Raw genomic sequence first — 16292 nt, 5'->3', positions numbered from 1 at the left:
TGAGACATTTTGTCAGTGCCCACAGGATGTTTGAAGATAAGGACAGAATGCTGTAACACCACTTCTTCATTTTGAAAGCTAAGCTAGCTTGCCAGTATGTTTGAAATGCTTCCAGTGACTCATGGAAAACTGCTGTTTTCCTGGAACCCCTGCCAACACTGTGGCAGGGGATGGCCTTGGTACCTCTCTTTGTAAAAATTGTAAATCCATGAGCTCCATATGGAATGAGAACCTCTCTGTTTTGTCAAGCAAGGCCTCTCCCATTTGCTGGTTGGTAAATGCCTATGATGAGAGATGTCAGTACCTACTAAAACAAAACAAATGTAAAGATAAGAAAAAACAAAAGCCAATGCACTTTTTCTATTCTTTGATTTTATTATATCTTCATATATTTTAGCAGATGCAGTTATTGCAGTCCTTGATTAATTTTAGCAATTCTAAATAAAAAATCCAGGCCTTGTATTTGATGATTACCTGAAATTTTTATTACATTTATAAAAATCTAGAGTATGCCAGCCACCCTTCGAGCACTGGTTGAAGCTTAGGGTAAGCAGAAAAGAAGAGATGAAAGATCATTTTTCTGTAGTTATAGAAAAGGAGTTGCTGGAGTGTTTTTGTGGAGGATGTTGTTGCTGGTATATACTTGTAGAAACACAGAGAATGGCTTTTCCCCCCTCTTTCTCCCTCTCAATTCTCAGCCATAAGCTTATGCTTCATTTCAATCTGCAAGGTTATCTATGGAGTGATAGTTGAGAAATGGAGCTGAACTGTTAGGCAAATGTTCTAAAGTTTTATAAAATAGTTGGAGAAACACAAGATTATTAACTTCTGGTACAAAGATTCCTGTTGTTTGATTGGTGACCTTTTTTTTTCTCTGTTTTAATCACGTACTTAGATGTGTACAGGTTGTTCATTACATAGTTGCTTAATTGCCTAGTACTGTGACACTTGGAAATTTAAATTTTGGGGGTGTTTTTAGGTGTTTGAGTTTTGTTGTGATGCTTTTTTTTTTTGTTTGAGTTCTTTGATGTTGATGTTTAGTAAATATCTTGGGTTGTTTCTAGGGGTTTCAGTATTCAGTTCTTGCTTGATTCCAATAAACATGTTCCATTTGAAAGTGCTTTGTGATGTCTTGGCAGGTTCAGAAATTCATCTGAAAGCTGACTTGCAGAGAAACAGGTCTAGAAGCAATACCTCCTGGAATCACTAAACAATTCCCTTGGTTATGTAAGATGGTGGAAGCAATGGAGGGCCTATATAGTGAAACTGATTGTTTCTTCAGTAGGGTCTTCATAATTCATAGAAATTTCTTCAGGTCTTCCATTCTGCCTCTGCCTTCTCCAGTACCCGTAATTTTTTGCAATTTTCATGATGTGCATTTTGAAAGAGGCGCCCAGGAAGGCGTAGAGGAGGGGGTTGAGGCAGGCGTGGAACAGAGCGATGCTCTTGGTGACCTGGAGTGCCACATCCATGGTTTTACTGGCCTGGCAGTCTGTCACCAACATGTAGATGATGTCTATGGCTCGCCACAGCTTCACAATGTTGTAGGGTAGCTGGGTGACAATGAAAGTAGCCACTACTGCCAGCAGCACCTTGAAAGGCCTGGACTTCTTAACATTTGCAGACCTAAAGATTGCCCGAGCAGTAGCAGAATAGCAGATCAGCATTACTAGGAAAGGAAGCAGGAATTCCAGGATAATTTCCAGGATTTGAATGGTTGATTTTAAGAGTGTTTCCATGTTCATTGGAAATATGGGAAGGCATTCGTTCCTCTCGTTGTGTTTCTTGACTTGATTAAATATCAGCTCTGGGATACTGAGGAAAGTGGCAGCCAGCCAGACACAGAGGCAGGTAACACTGCAGTGTTTGCCCACTCTTCTATGGCCCTGGGATTCAGAAGTGGCCCTGTACCTATCCACGCTGATACAGGCCAGGAACAGCATGCTGGAGCTGAAATTCATGGTGTACAGAGAAGAAGTGAACTTGCACATGGGGTTTCCAAGTTCCCATCCCTGCACTGCATTTGCAGCCCAGAAGGGGAGGGTGAAGAGCAGGAGCAGATCAGCGATGGCGAGGTGCATGATGTACACGTCTGTCTTGGTCTTGGGTTTCTTGCAGTAGGCATAAATTGCAACCACTAGTGAGTTTCCAGCCACTCCAACTGTGAAAGCCAGTGCATAGAACACTGGGAGGAATAATTTTCTGAAATTTCTCACATCACTTTTTTCACAGAGAAGCTCATAGGTATTGTAATCTATAAGAGGGTTGAGGTCATCCTCCTCATCATCAATCCAGTAATCTGTTGAGTTATTCATGTCTCAGACCGTGGCAAAGCTACAAGACACAAAAAAGTGGGGAGAAGGGAGCACCAAAGGAATAATATTAGGTTTAAGTTCTAAAATTTCTGTTGAAAACTAAAACCCTTCTTCAGAGCTGCTTATACATCTCAAATTTAAGGAACATATATATATACCTATATATGTGTATTCAGAATACATTTGTGAATAATCAAAGTGAAGCTAGACAGTAACTGAGGCAGAGCAGACCATCTCAAGTTCTCACATGAAATAGGGTAACTGAGGACATCAGTGTGGGCAATACTTGTAAAATGGATTCAATTGAAATGCTTTCCTCACCCTTAGCATTTGAGGTTGTATAATGCCTGGAGTGCCCCTCATTGATTTCTGCATTTGAGTCGAGGAGCCATCATTGCTTTACCTGCTTTGACCATGTTATGTTTGGCAAAATTCCATTGCACATAACTGTCTGTACCTTTATGGGGTTGGAATTACACCTTCCCCTCTCCAGCCTCTGCAAAGCAAAGCAATACCAGCTGAAGGCTGTAAATGCTGCTGCAATCAGGTGTATAAGGAATATGAGCTGATTAGAGCTGAGGCAAGCAGCTGTCTGCTGTCATAAATTCTGACAAATTTTGGATATGAGTCTAGTACAGGGAGAGTGTTTTTGTTTGTTTCTCAGGTGCACTGTACATGCCCATTACAAAAAGCACAGCAAGGAGTCTGTTGCTGAACAGCAGCAGAACAAGCTTAGTATCTATCGCACACAGCAAGCCATGCCCACATGGAATTTCTTACAGGAGCAGATTGTGTGGGTACACTGCATCTTACAGCTGGAGCTTCTCAGGATGTTATGACAGAAAGGAATTTTATCACATACAAACTACCCACAAGTACCCAAATAGCTCAGTTTGGTTTTTGAAGTATGATCTCATGATGGATTTACTCTGTAAACACTGAGGCTGGCTTCTCACTGCCAGCTTAGGGTTGAAGCTTAAGCATTTGTATCTTCAGATTAGGTCTTAAGCAAGTTTGTGTCCTGCATTATTTTCTTCTTTTCCTGTAACTGTGTTCATTGACTAGTGTGCTGAAATTCTGTCTGTTGTAAAATACAGTCCTACAGTACCCTGTTTCCTTGGAATAAATGGGACTAAGTTTTCTTAGCAGCAGTAGCAAAAATCAGCTGAGAATGAAAAACATGTTCCCCTTTTGGCATCATAGCAGTGTTTAGAATTTGAGGTCAGTGTTGCTGAAAGCAGATTGTTATCTGATATTCTGTCCCAGAGCTACAATTTGGCTCTTTCAAGCCTGAAAGAAAAATGCAAATACCATTTCTGTTTCTTAGACAATTGTTTAAATGAAGTTTAAATGAATATTTAAACTCCTGAAGTTTTTTTAATATATCTGTCTACTAGGAAAAAATAAGTTACTGATTGATCTCATAATAAGGGTTGCAAACCAATTAAATAGAGAGAAATGGAGAAATGAAACTTTTTTGTTTGATTTTTTTTTAGTGATTCTCTTAGCCAGATTTTTAAAGTGTATTAGTTTAATATTAACTATTGGTTTGGCTTCATCTTTAATGACTTTGAAATGTTAACAGAATAGTACAAAACACTTCCCATCAAACTTTAAAAAAGGATTACTCCTTTTTAAGTCTTGCAATTTCTTCTTTATTGTTATCTTTATTGTCATCTTTAATGAAATGTGCAGAATGGAAAAGTACAGTCACTCTACTTAATACTTTGGCAAAGGGATGTCTGTTCATGCCTAACAAGCTGTGTTAGCAGGATTTTCCAGCAGCAGTAATCTTTTGCAGCTTTTTTGTACTCTGAGGAAAGATTTAGTTATCAGCAGCAAAATAACCTTTATTTTATTAATTTTTTTAGTAGAAGAGAAACTGCAGCAAGAAGAGTTTAATCCACTTAGCTGGGACTTGAGGAAAATTAGAAGTTAAATGAAAATATTTTTCTTGTGGTCTTAAAACACTTAATACAGAACCCCTCAAGGAATATTAATCAAATTGTATCACTGGTAAATTTACTTGAAAGCAAACCAGCAAACATTTCAGGGCAAACTTGAAAAGTCTGTGTATGACAAAGCGGTTTGGCTGTGACTCTGTGCTCCGCTGCCTGATAAGCTTTTGCCTGCCTTGAGTTCATGACAGAAACAAAGTTATCTAAAATGCTACATTGACATTTCTCCCTTAAAAGCACAGTTATGTTTTGGCTCTCCTGCCTGCTCACGTTTGTTTTTCCTGGTGGTGCTGTCTCTCAGGCACACGAGCATGTGCCCATTGCAGACAGCCAAGCAGTCCCGTGGCAGCTGGGCACTGAAGGGTGGTGGGAAGGCTTAGTTTAGTCTCCATCCCACACAGGGAGCCATGCCCACGTGGAATTGCTTACTGGAGCAGATTGCTGTGGGCACACTGCGTCTTCCAGCTGGAGCTTCTCAGAATGATATGACAGAAAGGAATTTTATCATGTGCAAACTGCCCACAAGTACCCAAACAGCTCAGAAGCTGCTGGTTTTTCAAGTAGCTTTCTGTTATACTAATAAATATATTAAATCTGCAACTGCATGCTTCCTTGCAGAATTGCTTCAGCCTTCCAGTCAGATAAAAATTCAGTGTTTCTGTGCATTTAAACTTCATGTAGGATTGTATGAATGATGGTGAATTAGTTTATTATCTCTAGTTTAAACAGACAGGTTTTTTTTCTTCTGATAAATTAAGCAGTATTCTGTCCTGCTACTGAGCAAATCTGATTTTGAAACTGGAAAGGAGATGTGCCTTTAGTGAAATGATATATCTCTGTAAAGCTAACTTAACTAAGAGTTAATGTATGCAAAGAAAATATTATCCAATATACAGAGCAGTAAGAATTAAAACAAAACTAACCTTTTGTTCAGCAGATGAGTAGCAGGTACTGCAGTTGAGATGTGCCTCAGTGAAGTGATCTGAATTGCTCTGACACATTGCATTTTGTCTTCAAACACCACACCCTCATGTGGAAGTCCGTTGCACTTTCATTTTGACTTGACAGTTAAAAAAAAACTTTTAAAAACTGTGCTTTCCTGGAGACTCTTCTTGTGTTGAACACGTACACTTCCTACATTCCTTCCTGTTCCAACAAACTGTGACTGCTCTTTGGAAGGTCAGGACGCCCTTACTGCTTCTCTTTGTTGTTTGTGGTTTTATTCCTGGAAGTCCAAATGTTTAATACATCATCGAGAGGCTTTTATCAAACAACACATTAGAAAGGTGAAAAGGATGGAAAGGAGGTGCATCTGGGGCTGAGTTACTGGCCCAGACACCACAGGGAGTCACTCCATTCTTTCCTCAGGGCAGTACTGTGCTTTTGATGGCTGATTGTGTAAGGTTTAAAGGGATCCTTACATCCCCTCCTTACATGACTGTTTTAGGGGATACAATAGAAAGATGAGGTGGTTTTTGTGAGGTGGGGAAAGGGGTTCTTTCAGTGTGTGAAACCAGAAAGATGCTAAGGAAAATATGTGAATTGTCAACCAGAGTACAAGCAGATATTCCTGCATCCTGGGGGAGAGTTCTCAGGGCCTTGAATGTTGCCAATCTCATAATCAAATTAGTGACCTGTTTGAATTATCCTGGATCAGAAAACAATCTAATGAGCTTCAGTAAATGCAATATTGAAGCCTAGCAACACAGAGAGATATTAAGGAGACCAGAGGTCAGATTTTGGGGGTTTTTGGCATGCTGGTGCACCTGCCATGACTGGATTAAGCTTCTGTCTGTGCTTCAATTATTTTGAAATATGTGAAAGGAAAGATTCTTAAAAATGGGCAGCTAAGAATGTAATGGGCAAATTTTTTCCACATGCTATATTTTGTTTCAGAATGACAAAGTAAAATGGGCTAGGAGAGGAATTGCAGCCTAGAGGAAGAGTGCCACAATATTTGTGCCTATTTCTGCAATGTTTTCCTCTTGAGTTGTCACAGTATTTCAGTGGTGCTCTTCACAGTGGCAGAGAAGATGCTTGGGCTCCTTCCCAGCCATCTCCTCACAGGTGATGTCATGTTTTTGAGGCCTGAGCTCCGTCTCTTTAAAAAACAAATGAGATTTTCAGTTCTGAATAGGCTTTGTCTCAATAGGGTCTCCAACAAGTTCTGTGGGCAGGCTGTAGGAAGGCAGTGAATCCTCCCTTGCTTATTGCAGCTCCTCAGCTCCTTGTAACCTTTCAGGGGTGCAGGGAGGACAGATCCTTCCAGTCAGAGTAAAGAAATAATATTGTCATGTGTGTATTTCAGTAGGGTCAAAAATAACAAAAATTAGGAAGTAAGAGTGAATACAAAATAGATTTTAAGTAAAAACACTTGTGGCTGTGTGAAAGTGGCATGAAGGCAAGGAAAAAACCATTCCTGAGCTGAGCAGCTGCTCTCACTGGCACCACCAGAGCGTGTGAGCTCCAGCTGGGAATGACCAGCAGCCACATTCAGTGGCAGGACTGCACAGCCCCAGCATTGCCTGTTTGCTTGCAGCTACAGCTGTGGGCTTTGTTCTCCATGAACCAGCTGCCTGCACTGGAGAAGATGAGATAAAGCTGTGGAATACAACATGCTAGTGGAGAGAAATTACTGCAGGCTCTTGGTGGGATGTGTCTGAGTGTGTCCCTTTTCTCCATCAGGAGACTCCCATGTTCCAACCATCAGTACCATGCTGTCATACACATCCTTGTAGGACCAACATCTCAAGGGTGTTGGTCCTACAGACCAGTTTCTTCTTGTAGGAGAGGCCAGAACTCTCCTACAAGAAGAACAGGAAGCTGACAGGTCTGTAAGCCACCACAGACCCCTGACCTTTAGCAGAGAGAAGTAACCTGCTGGGCTGAGGGGTGCAGCAGGCAATGTGGCAAAAACCATAGGTATTCAGCATTCAGGCAGTAGTTCATCTGGCCTTAGTCATCTTAGTCTCACTGAAGACTGAACACTGAAAAATAAATAGAATGTAAGAACTAAGGTGCTGCTGGCTTCTGAAAGCATAAGGTAGAAAAATATCTACCTTATGGCAGATTCTTCAAGTACAGGTAGTACTCAAAGGTTGTCACATTTAGTAGTCTCTCCACCAGAGAGAACCTCTATAAGTTGATTGTGTGAAGATCAGTAAAATTACACATGTTATACCCCTGATAGCAAAGATTAGGCTTCTAATGGGATTGTGATCAACACTCTAAGCACATGTTAAAATACTATCTTTGCCTCACTATGTGAGTGAGTGCCATGAAGAGTTCAAAAGTATGTTAGTTAAACCAAAGATGTTTGCCAGTTTAGCAGCATTGTGGTCTAAAAGTTTTGGTTTGTGCAGTCTTATACATTGAAAACTTTATTGAAAGCTCATCAATATGGAAATATGGTTAAAACTGACCACCTGAAATGTTTAGTGTTTCTTCAATTGTGAGTTTTCTTGCAAATTTCTCTGACTCTTCCCCTCCATCCTCCAGCAACATCTCTGAATTCTGTAAGTGAGGTAAAAATGTCATTTACAAAGGAGATGTTTATTCCATCCAGGCTGTTTGCATTCCCTCCAAAGCACTGGAGTTTTTCAGAGTCTTGCATTAGACCAGAACTTTTTTTCAGTCTTTTATGGGTTGAAGTGACATAAAATTTATTTTAGTTTTTCAGGACTTCAGACTCTAAGGAGTGGAAGTACCAGGAATCTGCCATCCATTGCTGTGCTTAGAGAGGAGATTGGAGAGTATTCATTTGCCTTCCAGAAATTGTACAAATGATTTAGAACATCTAACCAGATGTCCAGCTCTTAGTGAACTCCTCACTGAGTTCAACATGAAAGCTTCTTCTGAGGTTTTGGTTTTTGGTTTTTTTCATGGCTAAATGATTAAATGACATGGTTAAATTTGCTCTTTGTTTTCAAGTAGGGACGTGACTTGAGGATTATTTACAAAACAGTTTTTCAGGCGTTTCCAGAAGGTCAAAACATATTTTGTTGTAAACCTCACTTGAACATAGATCTGTTTTAGAAAAGAGCACTTGTGCAATTCTTTACCTTCTGTGGAAAAGGAGAAGAGTCAAATACCCCTTGTGCAGGGGTGATGTTTCCCTGTGCAGAGTAGTACCCTGCAAAGCATATGTTGGGTCATTTGGAGCTGATCAGCTGCTTTTGGTTGCAGTTGCCCAAATGAGCCAAGTTTTTGGGATCCAGTTAGGTAATTTTTTTTTTGCCAAGTGGATTTATGCCCCTGGCCAAAGCTTTTCACTGGAATTTTTAGCTTGTTGGCATTGTATAGCTTGTGAGCCACTCTTTAAGCCCTCTGTGGAAATAATGGCTGAATACCATATTGCAGAAGAGGAAAGTAAACATCTGGCAGTCTGGCCCTCCAAACAGGCAGTGTTTATCACAATTAAATAAATCTCTCTCCCACTTCCTGGCCATCAAAGTGGCTGCTTGTAGGAGGAAGTGGCTCAGCTGAAAGCCAGGTGGTTGTATTGTCCAGACCAGAGTCTCCCAAGCCTTGTGAGAACAGCTGCCAGAGGAGTCATGAAGTTGTATTTGCTTCTAACCTCAGAACAAAGCCAAGCTGCTACAGATCAAGCCTTGAATTGAATCTCTACAAAGCTTGTCATCTGCACTAAAAAATTACTGATTGCTACACCCATTGGGTATTTTCCCTAGCTGTATTGTTTTGGGAGGCTTTGAAAGGAATGAGAGCATGCTTTGGTACTAAGAAACCTTTAAAGAAAAAGAAAAAGACAGGGAGGATTAAGGATCATAGAAATGTTGTTTTAATCAAGAGTAGAATCTTCTTCAGGACTATTACATTAAAGTGCTGTCTTTATGCTACAGAGGCTTAATAGATATGTCCATAATAAGAAACATCTCAAGTAATGTTATCAATAGTTTGAAATGCTAGCAGGCTATTTTCAGGTAACAATTTTCACTCAGATCTTTCTTCAGAGTGCAATCTAAAATCATTGGCATAAAGGGGGAGAAGTCCTGCATTCCAGAAAAGTTATGCTGAAGTAGTAGTAAAGTAATCATGGTAACCCTTTGGTAGCCTTATCTGCATAATTTGGGTATAATGTGGTTGGTGTTTCATTCCCACATAGATCCTCCAGTCTTTATGGGTTGAAGAAGTTCTTTAGAAGTTTTACTTTTGAAATGGCAGCATGTCACCTTGATAGATGGGCTGTTGTATCACACTTATTTGCTCAGCTGTAATGGAGACTGAATCAGATTCCAGTAATCAGATTCCATTTCAAGTACCTTCTTGTTCCCTTTTCATAGGAATAGGTGATTAGGAATCATAGGAATACGACCTGGAGGGTTTGGATATTTGGCTTTTCATGGTCTCCTTCCCACAAGTCAGCTCCCTTTTACTTGTTAACTACTAATGTGTATTTTGTTCTGATGTGCTATTCAGAATATAAACACAGGGGTAGATTGCATTTCCTGCCTCACAAAAGGAAGGCAGTAGGGTTTCTTGTTATGAAACTTAATTTGATTCTACATTGAGATTTTACTACTAAAACCAATTTTTGTGTTTGCCACTTTTTTTAAGGTGCTGGGAACCCAAATTGCAAAGTTGCAATTGTAATGGGCAAAACCAAAAACTCATCAGCATCCAGGTAAGAATTCCTAGGAGACTCAGAATCCCCTAAAACTTGTTCCCTGGAGGAGTTGCTGCTTGCAAAAATTTTGTTAAGTGAAATGCCACTAGTTGCCTTGACCAGTTGGATTGCTCCTAAATTAGAAAGATGTTTTAAACCTCAGCACCTGTCTGTTGTAGCCTGAGTTCCTGTTTTGCTGTCAGATGCTGTTGACTGAGTCCTCCCAACCTTTCCACTGTTACCATCTTTCATTGGCATGTTTCCCACCTCTCTCAATTGCACCAGCTCTAGTGTTTGTGCAGCTGTGTGATGAACTGGATGAGGAAATTTTGGGGACTTCACCAGCTTTAACTTGGTCACATAAATTTTAGTCTGCATGAGTTGTTTAGTCTGCATCAATAACCAACAACTCTGGCTTACAATTTATTTTCTAAGTGTAGGATAAAAAACAATTAACACCAGAAAGAATTAAATAAAAATGCTTATATAATAAAAACAAAACTTTTCAGGGCTTTCCTGATCAGAATGGGTAGAAGTGGCACATCAGAGACCTGAAGTTACTGATTAAGTTTTCTACAAAGGTATCTGTAGATACAGAAAGTTAAGTCTGAAACATGGGGTGTTGGTAAGGTGAAGCTGTGTAAGCAGAGAGCATTGCACATCTTAAATCAGACCTACTCATTTTATTACTGTATGTGTAAATATGATCCTTACCTCTTCTTCTTTGACACAAACACGTTCAACTCGAATTGCAAGCTTTTGCAAAAATTTATACAAGTAATGAATGAAATGCTCCATGTCTGGTGCTATTAACATCACACAGCTTGTAATGCAAAAGAATTGTGACATTTATATCTAAGATGGATTTTAGCCCAAATTCCGTGGATAATCTGACGTTTTTAGGTTTCCACCAAGAAGCAATCAGTAACTTGCACACAGCACCCAGGAAGGTTTGCCTGGAAGTTATACAGACAGTGGCATCTGTTGAGCTCTTAGAAGCTGAAGAGAATTTAATGGAGGGGATCATGTGACACTCCACTTGCTAGAACTGGAGACTGAATTTAGAGACCTGGGGCATCACCTCCAGTTCTGTGTGACTAAAACCTAAGTTTTCTGAAGGAATGTAAACATGGGGATGGATTTCTCGTTCCTAAGCTGTAGGCAGGCCAAGATGGTGATTCTGATAAACTGGTTTTGAGAACAAAGCAGAAAGGTAGAGGGGGAGAAACTGATTGGGTGATACAGAACTGTGTGCACAGAAGTGACAGCAGCAGGAGTTTCTCAGTCATGGTGTGTTAGGTGCCACTAATACATTTTCAGTTGTTGACTGGTGGGTCAAGAAGGGTTGAAGCCACACTGTGTGGGCAGAATGGTGCAGGTGGTACAGATAAATCTCAGCACTGGCTTTATGTGAGTCCTAATTTAAGGATGGAAAATAAAAAAGCAGAAGGGGCAGACAGAAGGGAGGCTCAGAGGTAACTGTGCTTTTTTGTCTTGATCAGGTACAAGCAGCACAGTATGGTTATTGTTCCCATGGACACCCCAGGGCTGAAGCTGATAAGACCTCTCTCAGTGTTTGGCTACATGGGTAGGTGGTCATATTTATCAGCTATATGTGTTTTAATTTATTAGCAGGCTCAGAAGCTGCAGTTACACTAATAAATATTGTGTATGAAATAAATCAGTAAAATGGATATATAGAAGAAGGCTTAGGAACTGGAGACCTGTATTTTTATTCTCCTTCATTTTACCCTGCTGTTGTGTTTTCTAACTTTGTAGATGAGATCCATGGAGGACATTTTGAGATACACTTCAATGATGTGCGAGTACCTGTCTCCAATATAATACTGGGTGAGTTTCAGCACTGATTTATTTTTAATACATACAACAATGAACCAAGCTTTATGAGACAGTGGTTTGTGTCATGAATCACCATTAGTTATTTTAAACAGCTCTGGTCAGTTGAGGGAGCCCACTCTTCCTTTAGCAGCCTTCCTGCTGTTTGAATGTACCTTAGAGCAGAAGGAAGCAGGGCAGCTCTGGCTGTCATGCAAGCATCATTGCCTTGAGGTAGAGCAAAGCAAAGTCTTTAAGTGCTGTTCTTCCCCCAGAACCAGCTCTTGCAGACTTTACAGACTTTTAGAAAGAATGTTGTGCTGCACTCCATGGCCAGTACTTGGCAGAACTGAAAAAGAAATAACAAGCAGGCCACCACTGTGGTCCCCTGCAGGGAGAACTCTGCTCTCTCACTTAGTGGAGATCCTGATTTCTTCTATTACCCCTCTGCTTCTTTTATTTTGCTATGGGGTCCCTTCTGCTTGGAGCCTTGGACCCTTCCAGGAGGCAGTTTGCAGAGCCTGTTTTTCTTTCCAAGCAGGTGAGGGCAGGGGGTTTGAGATCGCCCAGGGCCGGCTGGGGCCGGGCCGGATCCATCACTGCATGCGGTCGCTGGGTGCGGCCGAGGCCGCTCTGGAGATCCTGTGCCAGCGCGCGGCTCAGCGCCAGACCTTCGGCAAGAAACTCTATCAGCACGTAAGCACCTTCCCTCTCTGGCCCTGGGCACACACTGCACACACTGACCTTTGTTCTGCCCAGCACAGCCTTGTGGCTCTGATAATGGACATGGCAGCAGCTGTGCCCTAACCTTGAATTCCTATTCATAAACCTTTGGGTGGCAAAGGGAAAAAAAAACAAACCACATTGCAAGGCTCCCATTTTTCACCAGAATCTACAGGATCTTTTTCTCTTTTTTTTTTCCCTTTGCAATATGCAATGAATTAGATACCTTTTGCTGGATTTGAATGTGGATTTTTTCACTGTGTGTTGTTCTCTGCTTTTCTTGATCAGTTTGGACAGGTATTTTTTCAGGCATGCAATTTATGCTTCTGTTACAATCTGAGTTCACCATTTTTGTGTATCCATTCTGTCACCTGGCTGTCTCCATTCAGAACCACTGGAGACACTTAGGGGTCTAAATTTCACTGAAAACGTTACTTTGATCAAATATTTGTAGTTGCTTATGAAAGTACAGACCACATCAAGGGAAGATTGGAGAGCCTTGCTCTTATCTTGCTCTGGATTGAAATACTGTTTCATGAGCAAGAGCTTGCTAAAATAATAAAAATATGACAGTCTGCTTTCTAGAAGAACTATTGGGGTTTGGTAGTTGGTCTGTCACATTTCAAGTGTTCCTTAATTTTTCCCAACAGCTAGGATAGCTTTATTGGAAAAAACACAAGTAAAAGCAATGGAAAGAAGAAATTGAATTAGCATCTGGCACAGATTGTAGCAAATTGTGCAGATCCAGAGGGAGCAATTTTACATATCTGTATTTCCAGTCATATCATTTCCCAACTTCCCTTCACCACCATAACCTAGAATGAGTAAGAGGTGCATGAGGCTCACTCTGGCTCTCAGAAGCTGGCTGAAGTAACAGTGATGTTTGATGAAACCACAGGCCTCACCTGGAGGCAGCTGCTGAGCCCATGCAGGTCCTTCAGTGAGGATGGCTAAGACAAGGTGAGGCTGGTGGCTTCCCTGAGTACCAGTGTGCCTGCCCCCACCCAGGCCATCATTTATGACCCCAGGAGCTGCTGACTGAAGAGAACTGAACACCCCATCTAGGTTCAGATCACCTTTGCTGGGACCAGCCAAGCTGAGCTTCCAGACTGCACTGAAGCACGTGCTGCACATTTGCTTTTGTGTCCTACAAAATCCACAGCCCTAGAAGTGGAGGCTGGGTCAGGCTCCAAACAGTTTTTGCACTGACAAGCATCAAAAATATTTGTTTCTCCTGTGGTATGTTGGCTGCAGGGGGGAATTAGCTAAGAAGAGCAGGGAAGGGCTGCCAAGATCATAACTTCATTTTGGATCCAGACAGTTACTAATTTATCATCAGTCAGAGGCAGCAGGCACCACCCTGCAGCTGTTTGCCTCTGTGTCATGCACCACACAGCACCAGTTTAAGCAAAACAAGGAATTCCTCTCCCCTGTCACCCCCTTATTTCTATACACTGGGGCTTATCATATGGAGAGAAGGCTGTGAGGGGTGGTAAGAGGAAGGAAAAAGCAGGCATGGAAGAGCTTCTGGAAAATGGCCAGCACACAGTGGGGTCTGATCAGGTGCCAGAATCCACAGGTTTTCCCTTTTCTTGTTTCCTGGCAGAGCAATTCTTTTCCTATCTTTAATATTTCTGTTAGTCAAGTGTTTTCTTTATTATGCCTCATCTTAGATATGCTTTAGTTTGCACACAAGTGGCTGTAGGTTGGCTGAACGTGCACATGCTGAGGAAGAGGGGCTCAGAGGCATTAACTGATGTCCTGGTGTTGGCTTTGGGATCTGCAGGAAGTTGTTGCCCACTGGATTGCGGAATGCCGTCTTAGCATAGAACAGGCTCGCCTGCTCACCCTGCAAACAGCCCGCAAGATCGACATGCTGGGCAACAGAAGAGCAAGGAGAGAGGTAAATTTTATTTTTGGATGCAATGCCTGTGCATTCAGCTGGTTAAAAGACAAGGTAAAACATACTGTTAAACACTATTACTCTAAGTGTAGAGTATAAATCCATGTTGAAAAGAGCCTTAAGATATGCTTTTAATTGTCAGAAGATTGGGGAGTTAGTCAGAAGTGGACATGAATCTGTTCAAGCATTGCTTGCTTGTCTCAACACAGTAAGATAGTTTGGAGTGACTGGAAACAGTTTTACCATCCCCTGTGAACGGGAACAGCAGAGCTCTCATCCAACCCCAAGAGGAAGGAATGTACTGAGAGATACAAATATTCAATAGAAGTGTTAGGTAAATATTTTCACTTGCTTATGAAACTGTTACTCATAATGTGAGTTCTTCTAACCACAGGTAGCCATGACTAAAGTGGTTGTTCCACGAGCTGTACTGAAAGTGATTGACCGTGCAGTTCAAGTGTGTGGTGGAGCTGGAGTTTCTCAGGATTTTCCTTTGGCGTTCATGTGAGTAAAAGCAGATTTCCTGTAGATTCTAAGCATTTCTTTTATAATAATTTATAACACCAGTACATGCTGTTTCACCTCAGCATGAAATAACAGTATATGTCCCTTTAAGCTATAAAAGTTAAACCAATTGTTGCCTTACAAAAAATAAAAGCTGGCACTGGGCCTAAAATAGTTCTTATCAGCAGTAAAGAGGATGTGCTTCTAAAACTTAATGTTATCTCTTATGGCCCTGGGGAGAAGCGAAACTTCTGAATTCCCAGCCCACCCACCTCAATCGTGCCAGGAAGATTTTGCTGCAGTATCTCCCTGTGACAGCACTTTTCAAGCAAGGAGTGTCAAAAGGGCAGCAAAAGCAGTGCTGAGAGCTCAGTGTGGCTGCTGTGGCAGGGCAGGAGGCCAGGCCTAACTCAGCTCTCCCCCCACAGGTTCGCGTCCATACGCACCTTGCGCCTGGCAGACGGGCCCGATGAAGTTCATCTCTCAACAATTGCAAGGTGGGAGCTCCTTGATCAGTCCAAGAAACTCACTGCAAAAATCTAATGTCAGCATAAAGCCTTCTTTAATGGAGGGAAGATGAAGGAAAAGTTTCAGTGTAATAATGGTATCTAAGATAAAACTGAATGAATACAAAAACTTGATTCTAACTGGAAGCAATTCTCTCACTGTTTTCACTTATTACACTTAATAATTATAGGCTTGCTTTTAAGAATTTGCAGAACACCAGGCAATAACTAATCTGGGTGTCTTTATAATACTAAATAAAATCTATTTTCAAACAGGCCTGAAGTGCTTTCTTTTTTCTGAATCAGAGCATTTTATCCTTTTATTGTAGACAAAGCAGTTTTGAGTCAGAAGTGCCACACAATTTAATTTATTGCGAGCTAGGCTAAACTTTTGTATTTGTTAAATTGACAAACACTGGAGGTAGTACCTTGCTTTTTCTTTTCCAAAGCTCAGTTGCAGTCCAACCCTCTGCTCCCCAGTTCCTGCTCACAGCTGCCTTCCTTGTCACTGAGACTACACTCAGTCCTGCCCCCAGCCCCATTCAAGTGAGGCTCAGGGCAGCACAGAAAGCTGGAGCCTGGAATGATTCCTGAAGTTAGGATAATCACTTCTCAGCTTACACAGGGCTGGTAACTTAAGGGCAGTGAAGTTAAGGACACAAGGGTTTACTGTTTGCATGAACAAACAAACTCCCCCCTCCAAGCTCCTTCCTGTTGGAGCCTGCGGAGAACACCCTGGGCTTGGCTCAGTCCTCAGGATGAGGCTGTGCCAGTTCTGTCCTTGAGCCCAGAGCCGAGCGCTCGCCTCAGGGTGTCCAGCCACAGCTGCAGTGGTCTCTCAGGGGGTACAGGGGCAGGGTACCTAGAACTAGAAGCATTCCATGAAGTTCCTTATCTCATGATACTTAAAACCAAGATTATAAT

General features: G+C 41.5%; 2 protein-coding genes across 3 annotated transcripts in view; one reads left to right on the top strand and one right to left on the bottom strand.

Annotated features, from left to right (window-relative positions):
- The window catches only part of ACAD11 (acyl-CoA dehydrogenase family member 11), a 29057-nt gene extending 13412 nt beyond the window's left edge, over positions 1–15645 (top strand). Inside the window, 7 exon segments of the mRNA XM_063155861.1 lie at positions 9848–9914; positions 11399–11484; positions 11676–11747; positions 12274–12428; positions 14242–14358; positions 14753–14862; positions 15291–15645. Coding sequence (XP_063011931.1) covers positions 9848–9914; positions 11399–11484; positions 11676–11747; positions 12274–12428; positions 14242–14358; positions 14753–14862; positions 15291–15405 — 722 coding nt within the window. The 3' untranslated portion in view covers positions 15406–15645.
- On the bottom strand, positions 356–5568 carry ACKR4 (atypical chemokine receptor 4). 2 transcript variants are annotated; one of them, XM_063155883.1, is made up of 3 exons: positions 5188–5568; positions 4294–4300; positions 356–2317 (listed from the first exon to the last, which is right to left on the bottom strand). In XM_063155883.1, exons 1-3 carry the CDS (start codon positions 5272–5274, stop codon positions 1254–1256), a joined length of 1158 nt encoding a protein of 385 aa, XP_063011953.1. In that variant the 5' UTR covers positions 5275–5568; the 3' UTR covers positions 356–1253. The 2 variants fall into 2 exon arrangements, with proteins under 2 accessions (XP_063011953.1, XP_063011946.1); XM_063155876.1 differs by lacking the exon at positions 4294–4300 and having other exon boundaries at positions 356–2334; positions 5197–5562.
- Positions 15646–16292: the final 647 nt, after the last annotated feature.

The sequence above is a fragment of the Melospiza melodia genome, chromosome 1 (genome assembly GCF_035770615.1).
Source record: "Melospiza melodia melodia isolate bMelMel2 chromosome 1, bMelMel2.pri, whole genome shotgun sequence".
NCBI lineage: Eukaryota > Metazoa > Chordata > Aves > Passeriformes > Passerellidae > Melospiza > Melospiza melodia.
This window is presented reverse-complemented; position numbering and strand designations above follow the sequence as displayed.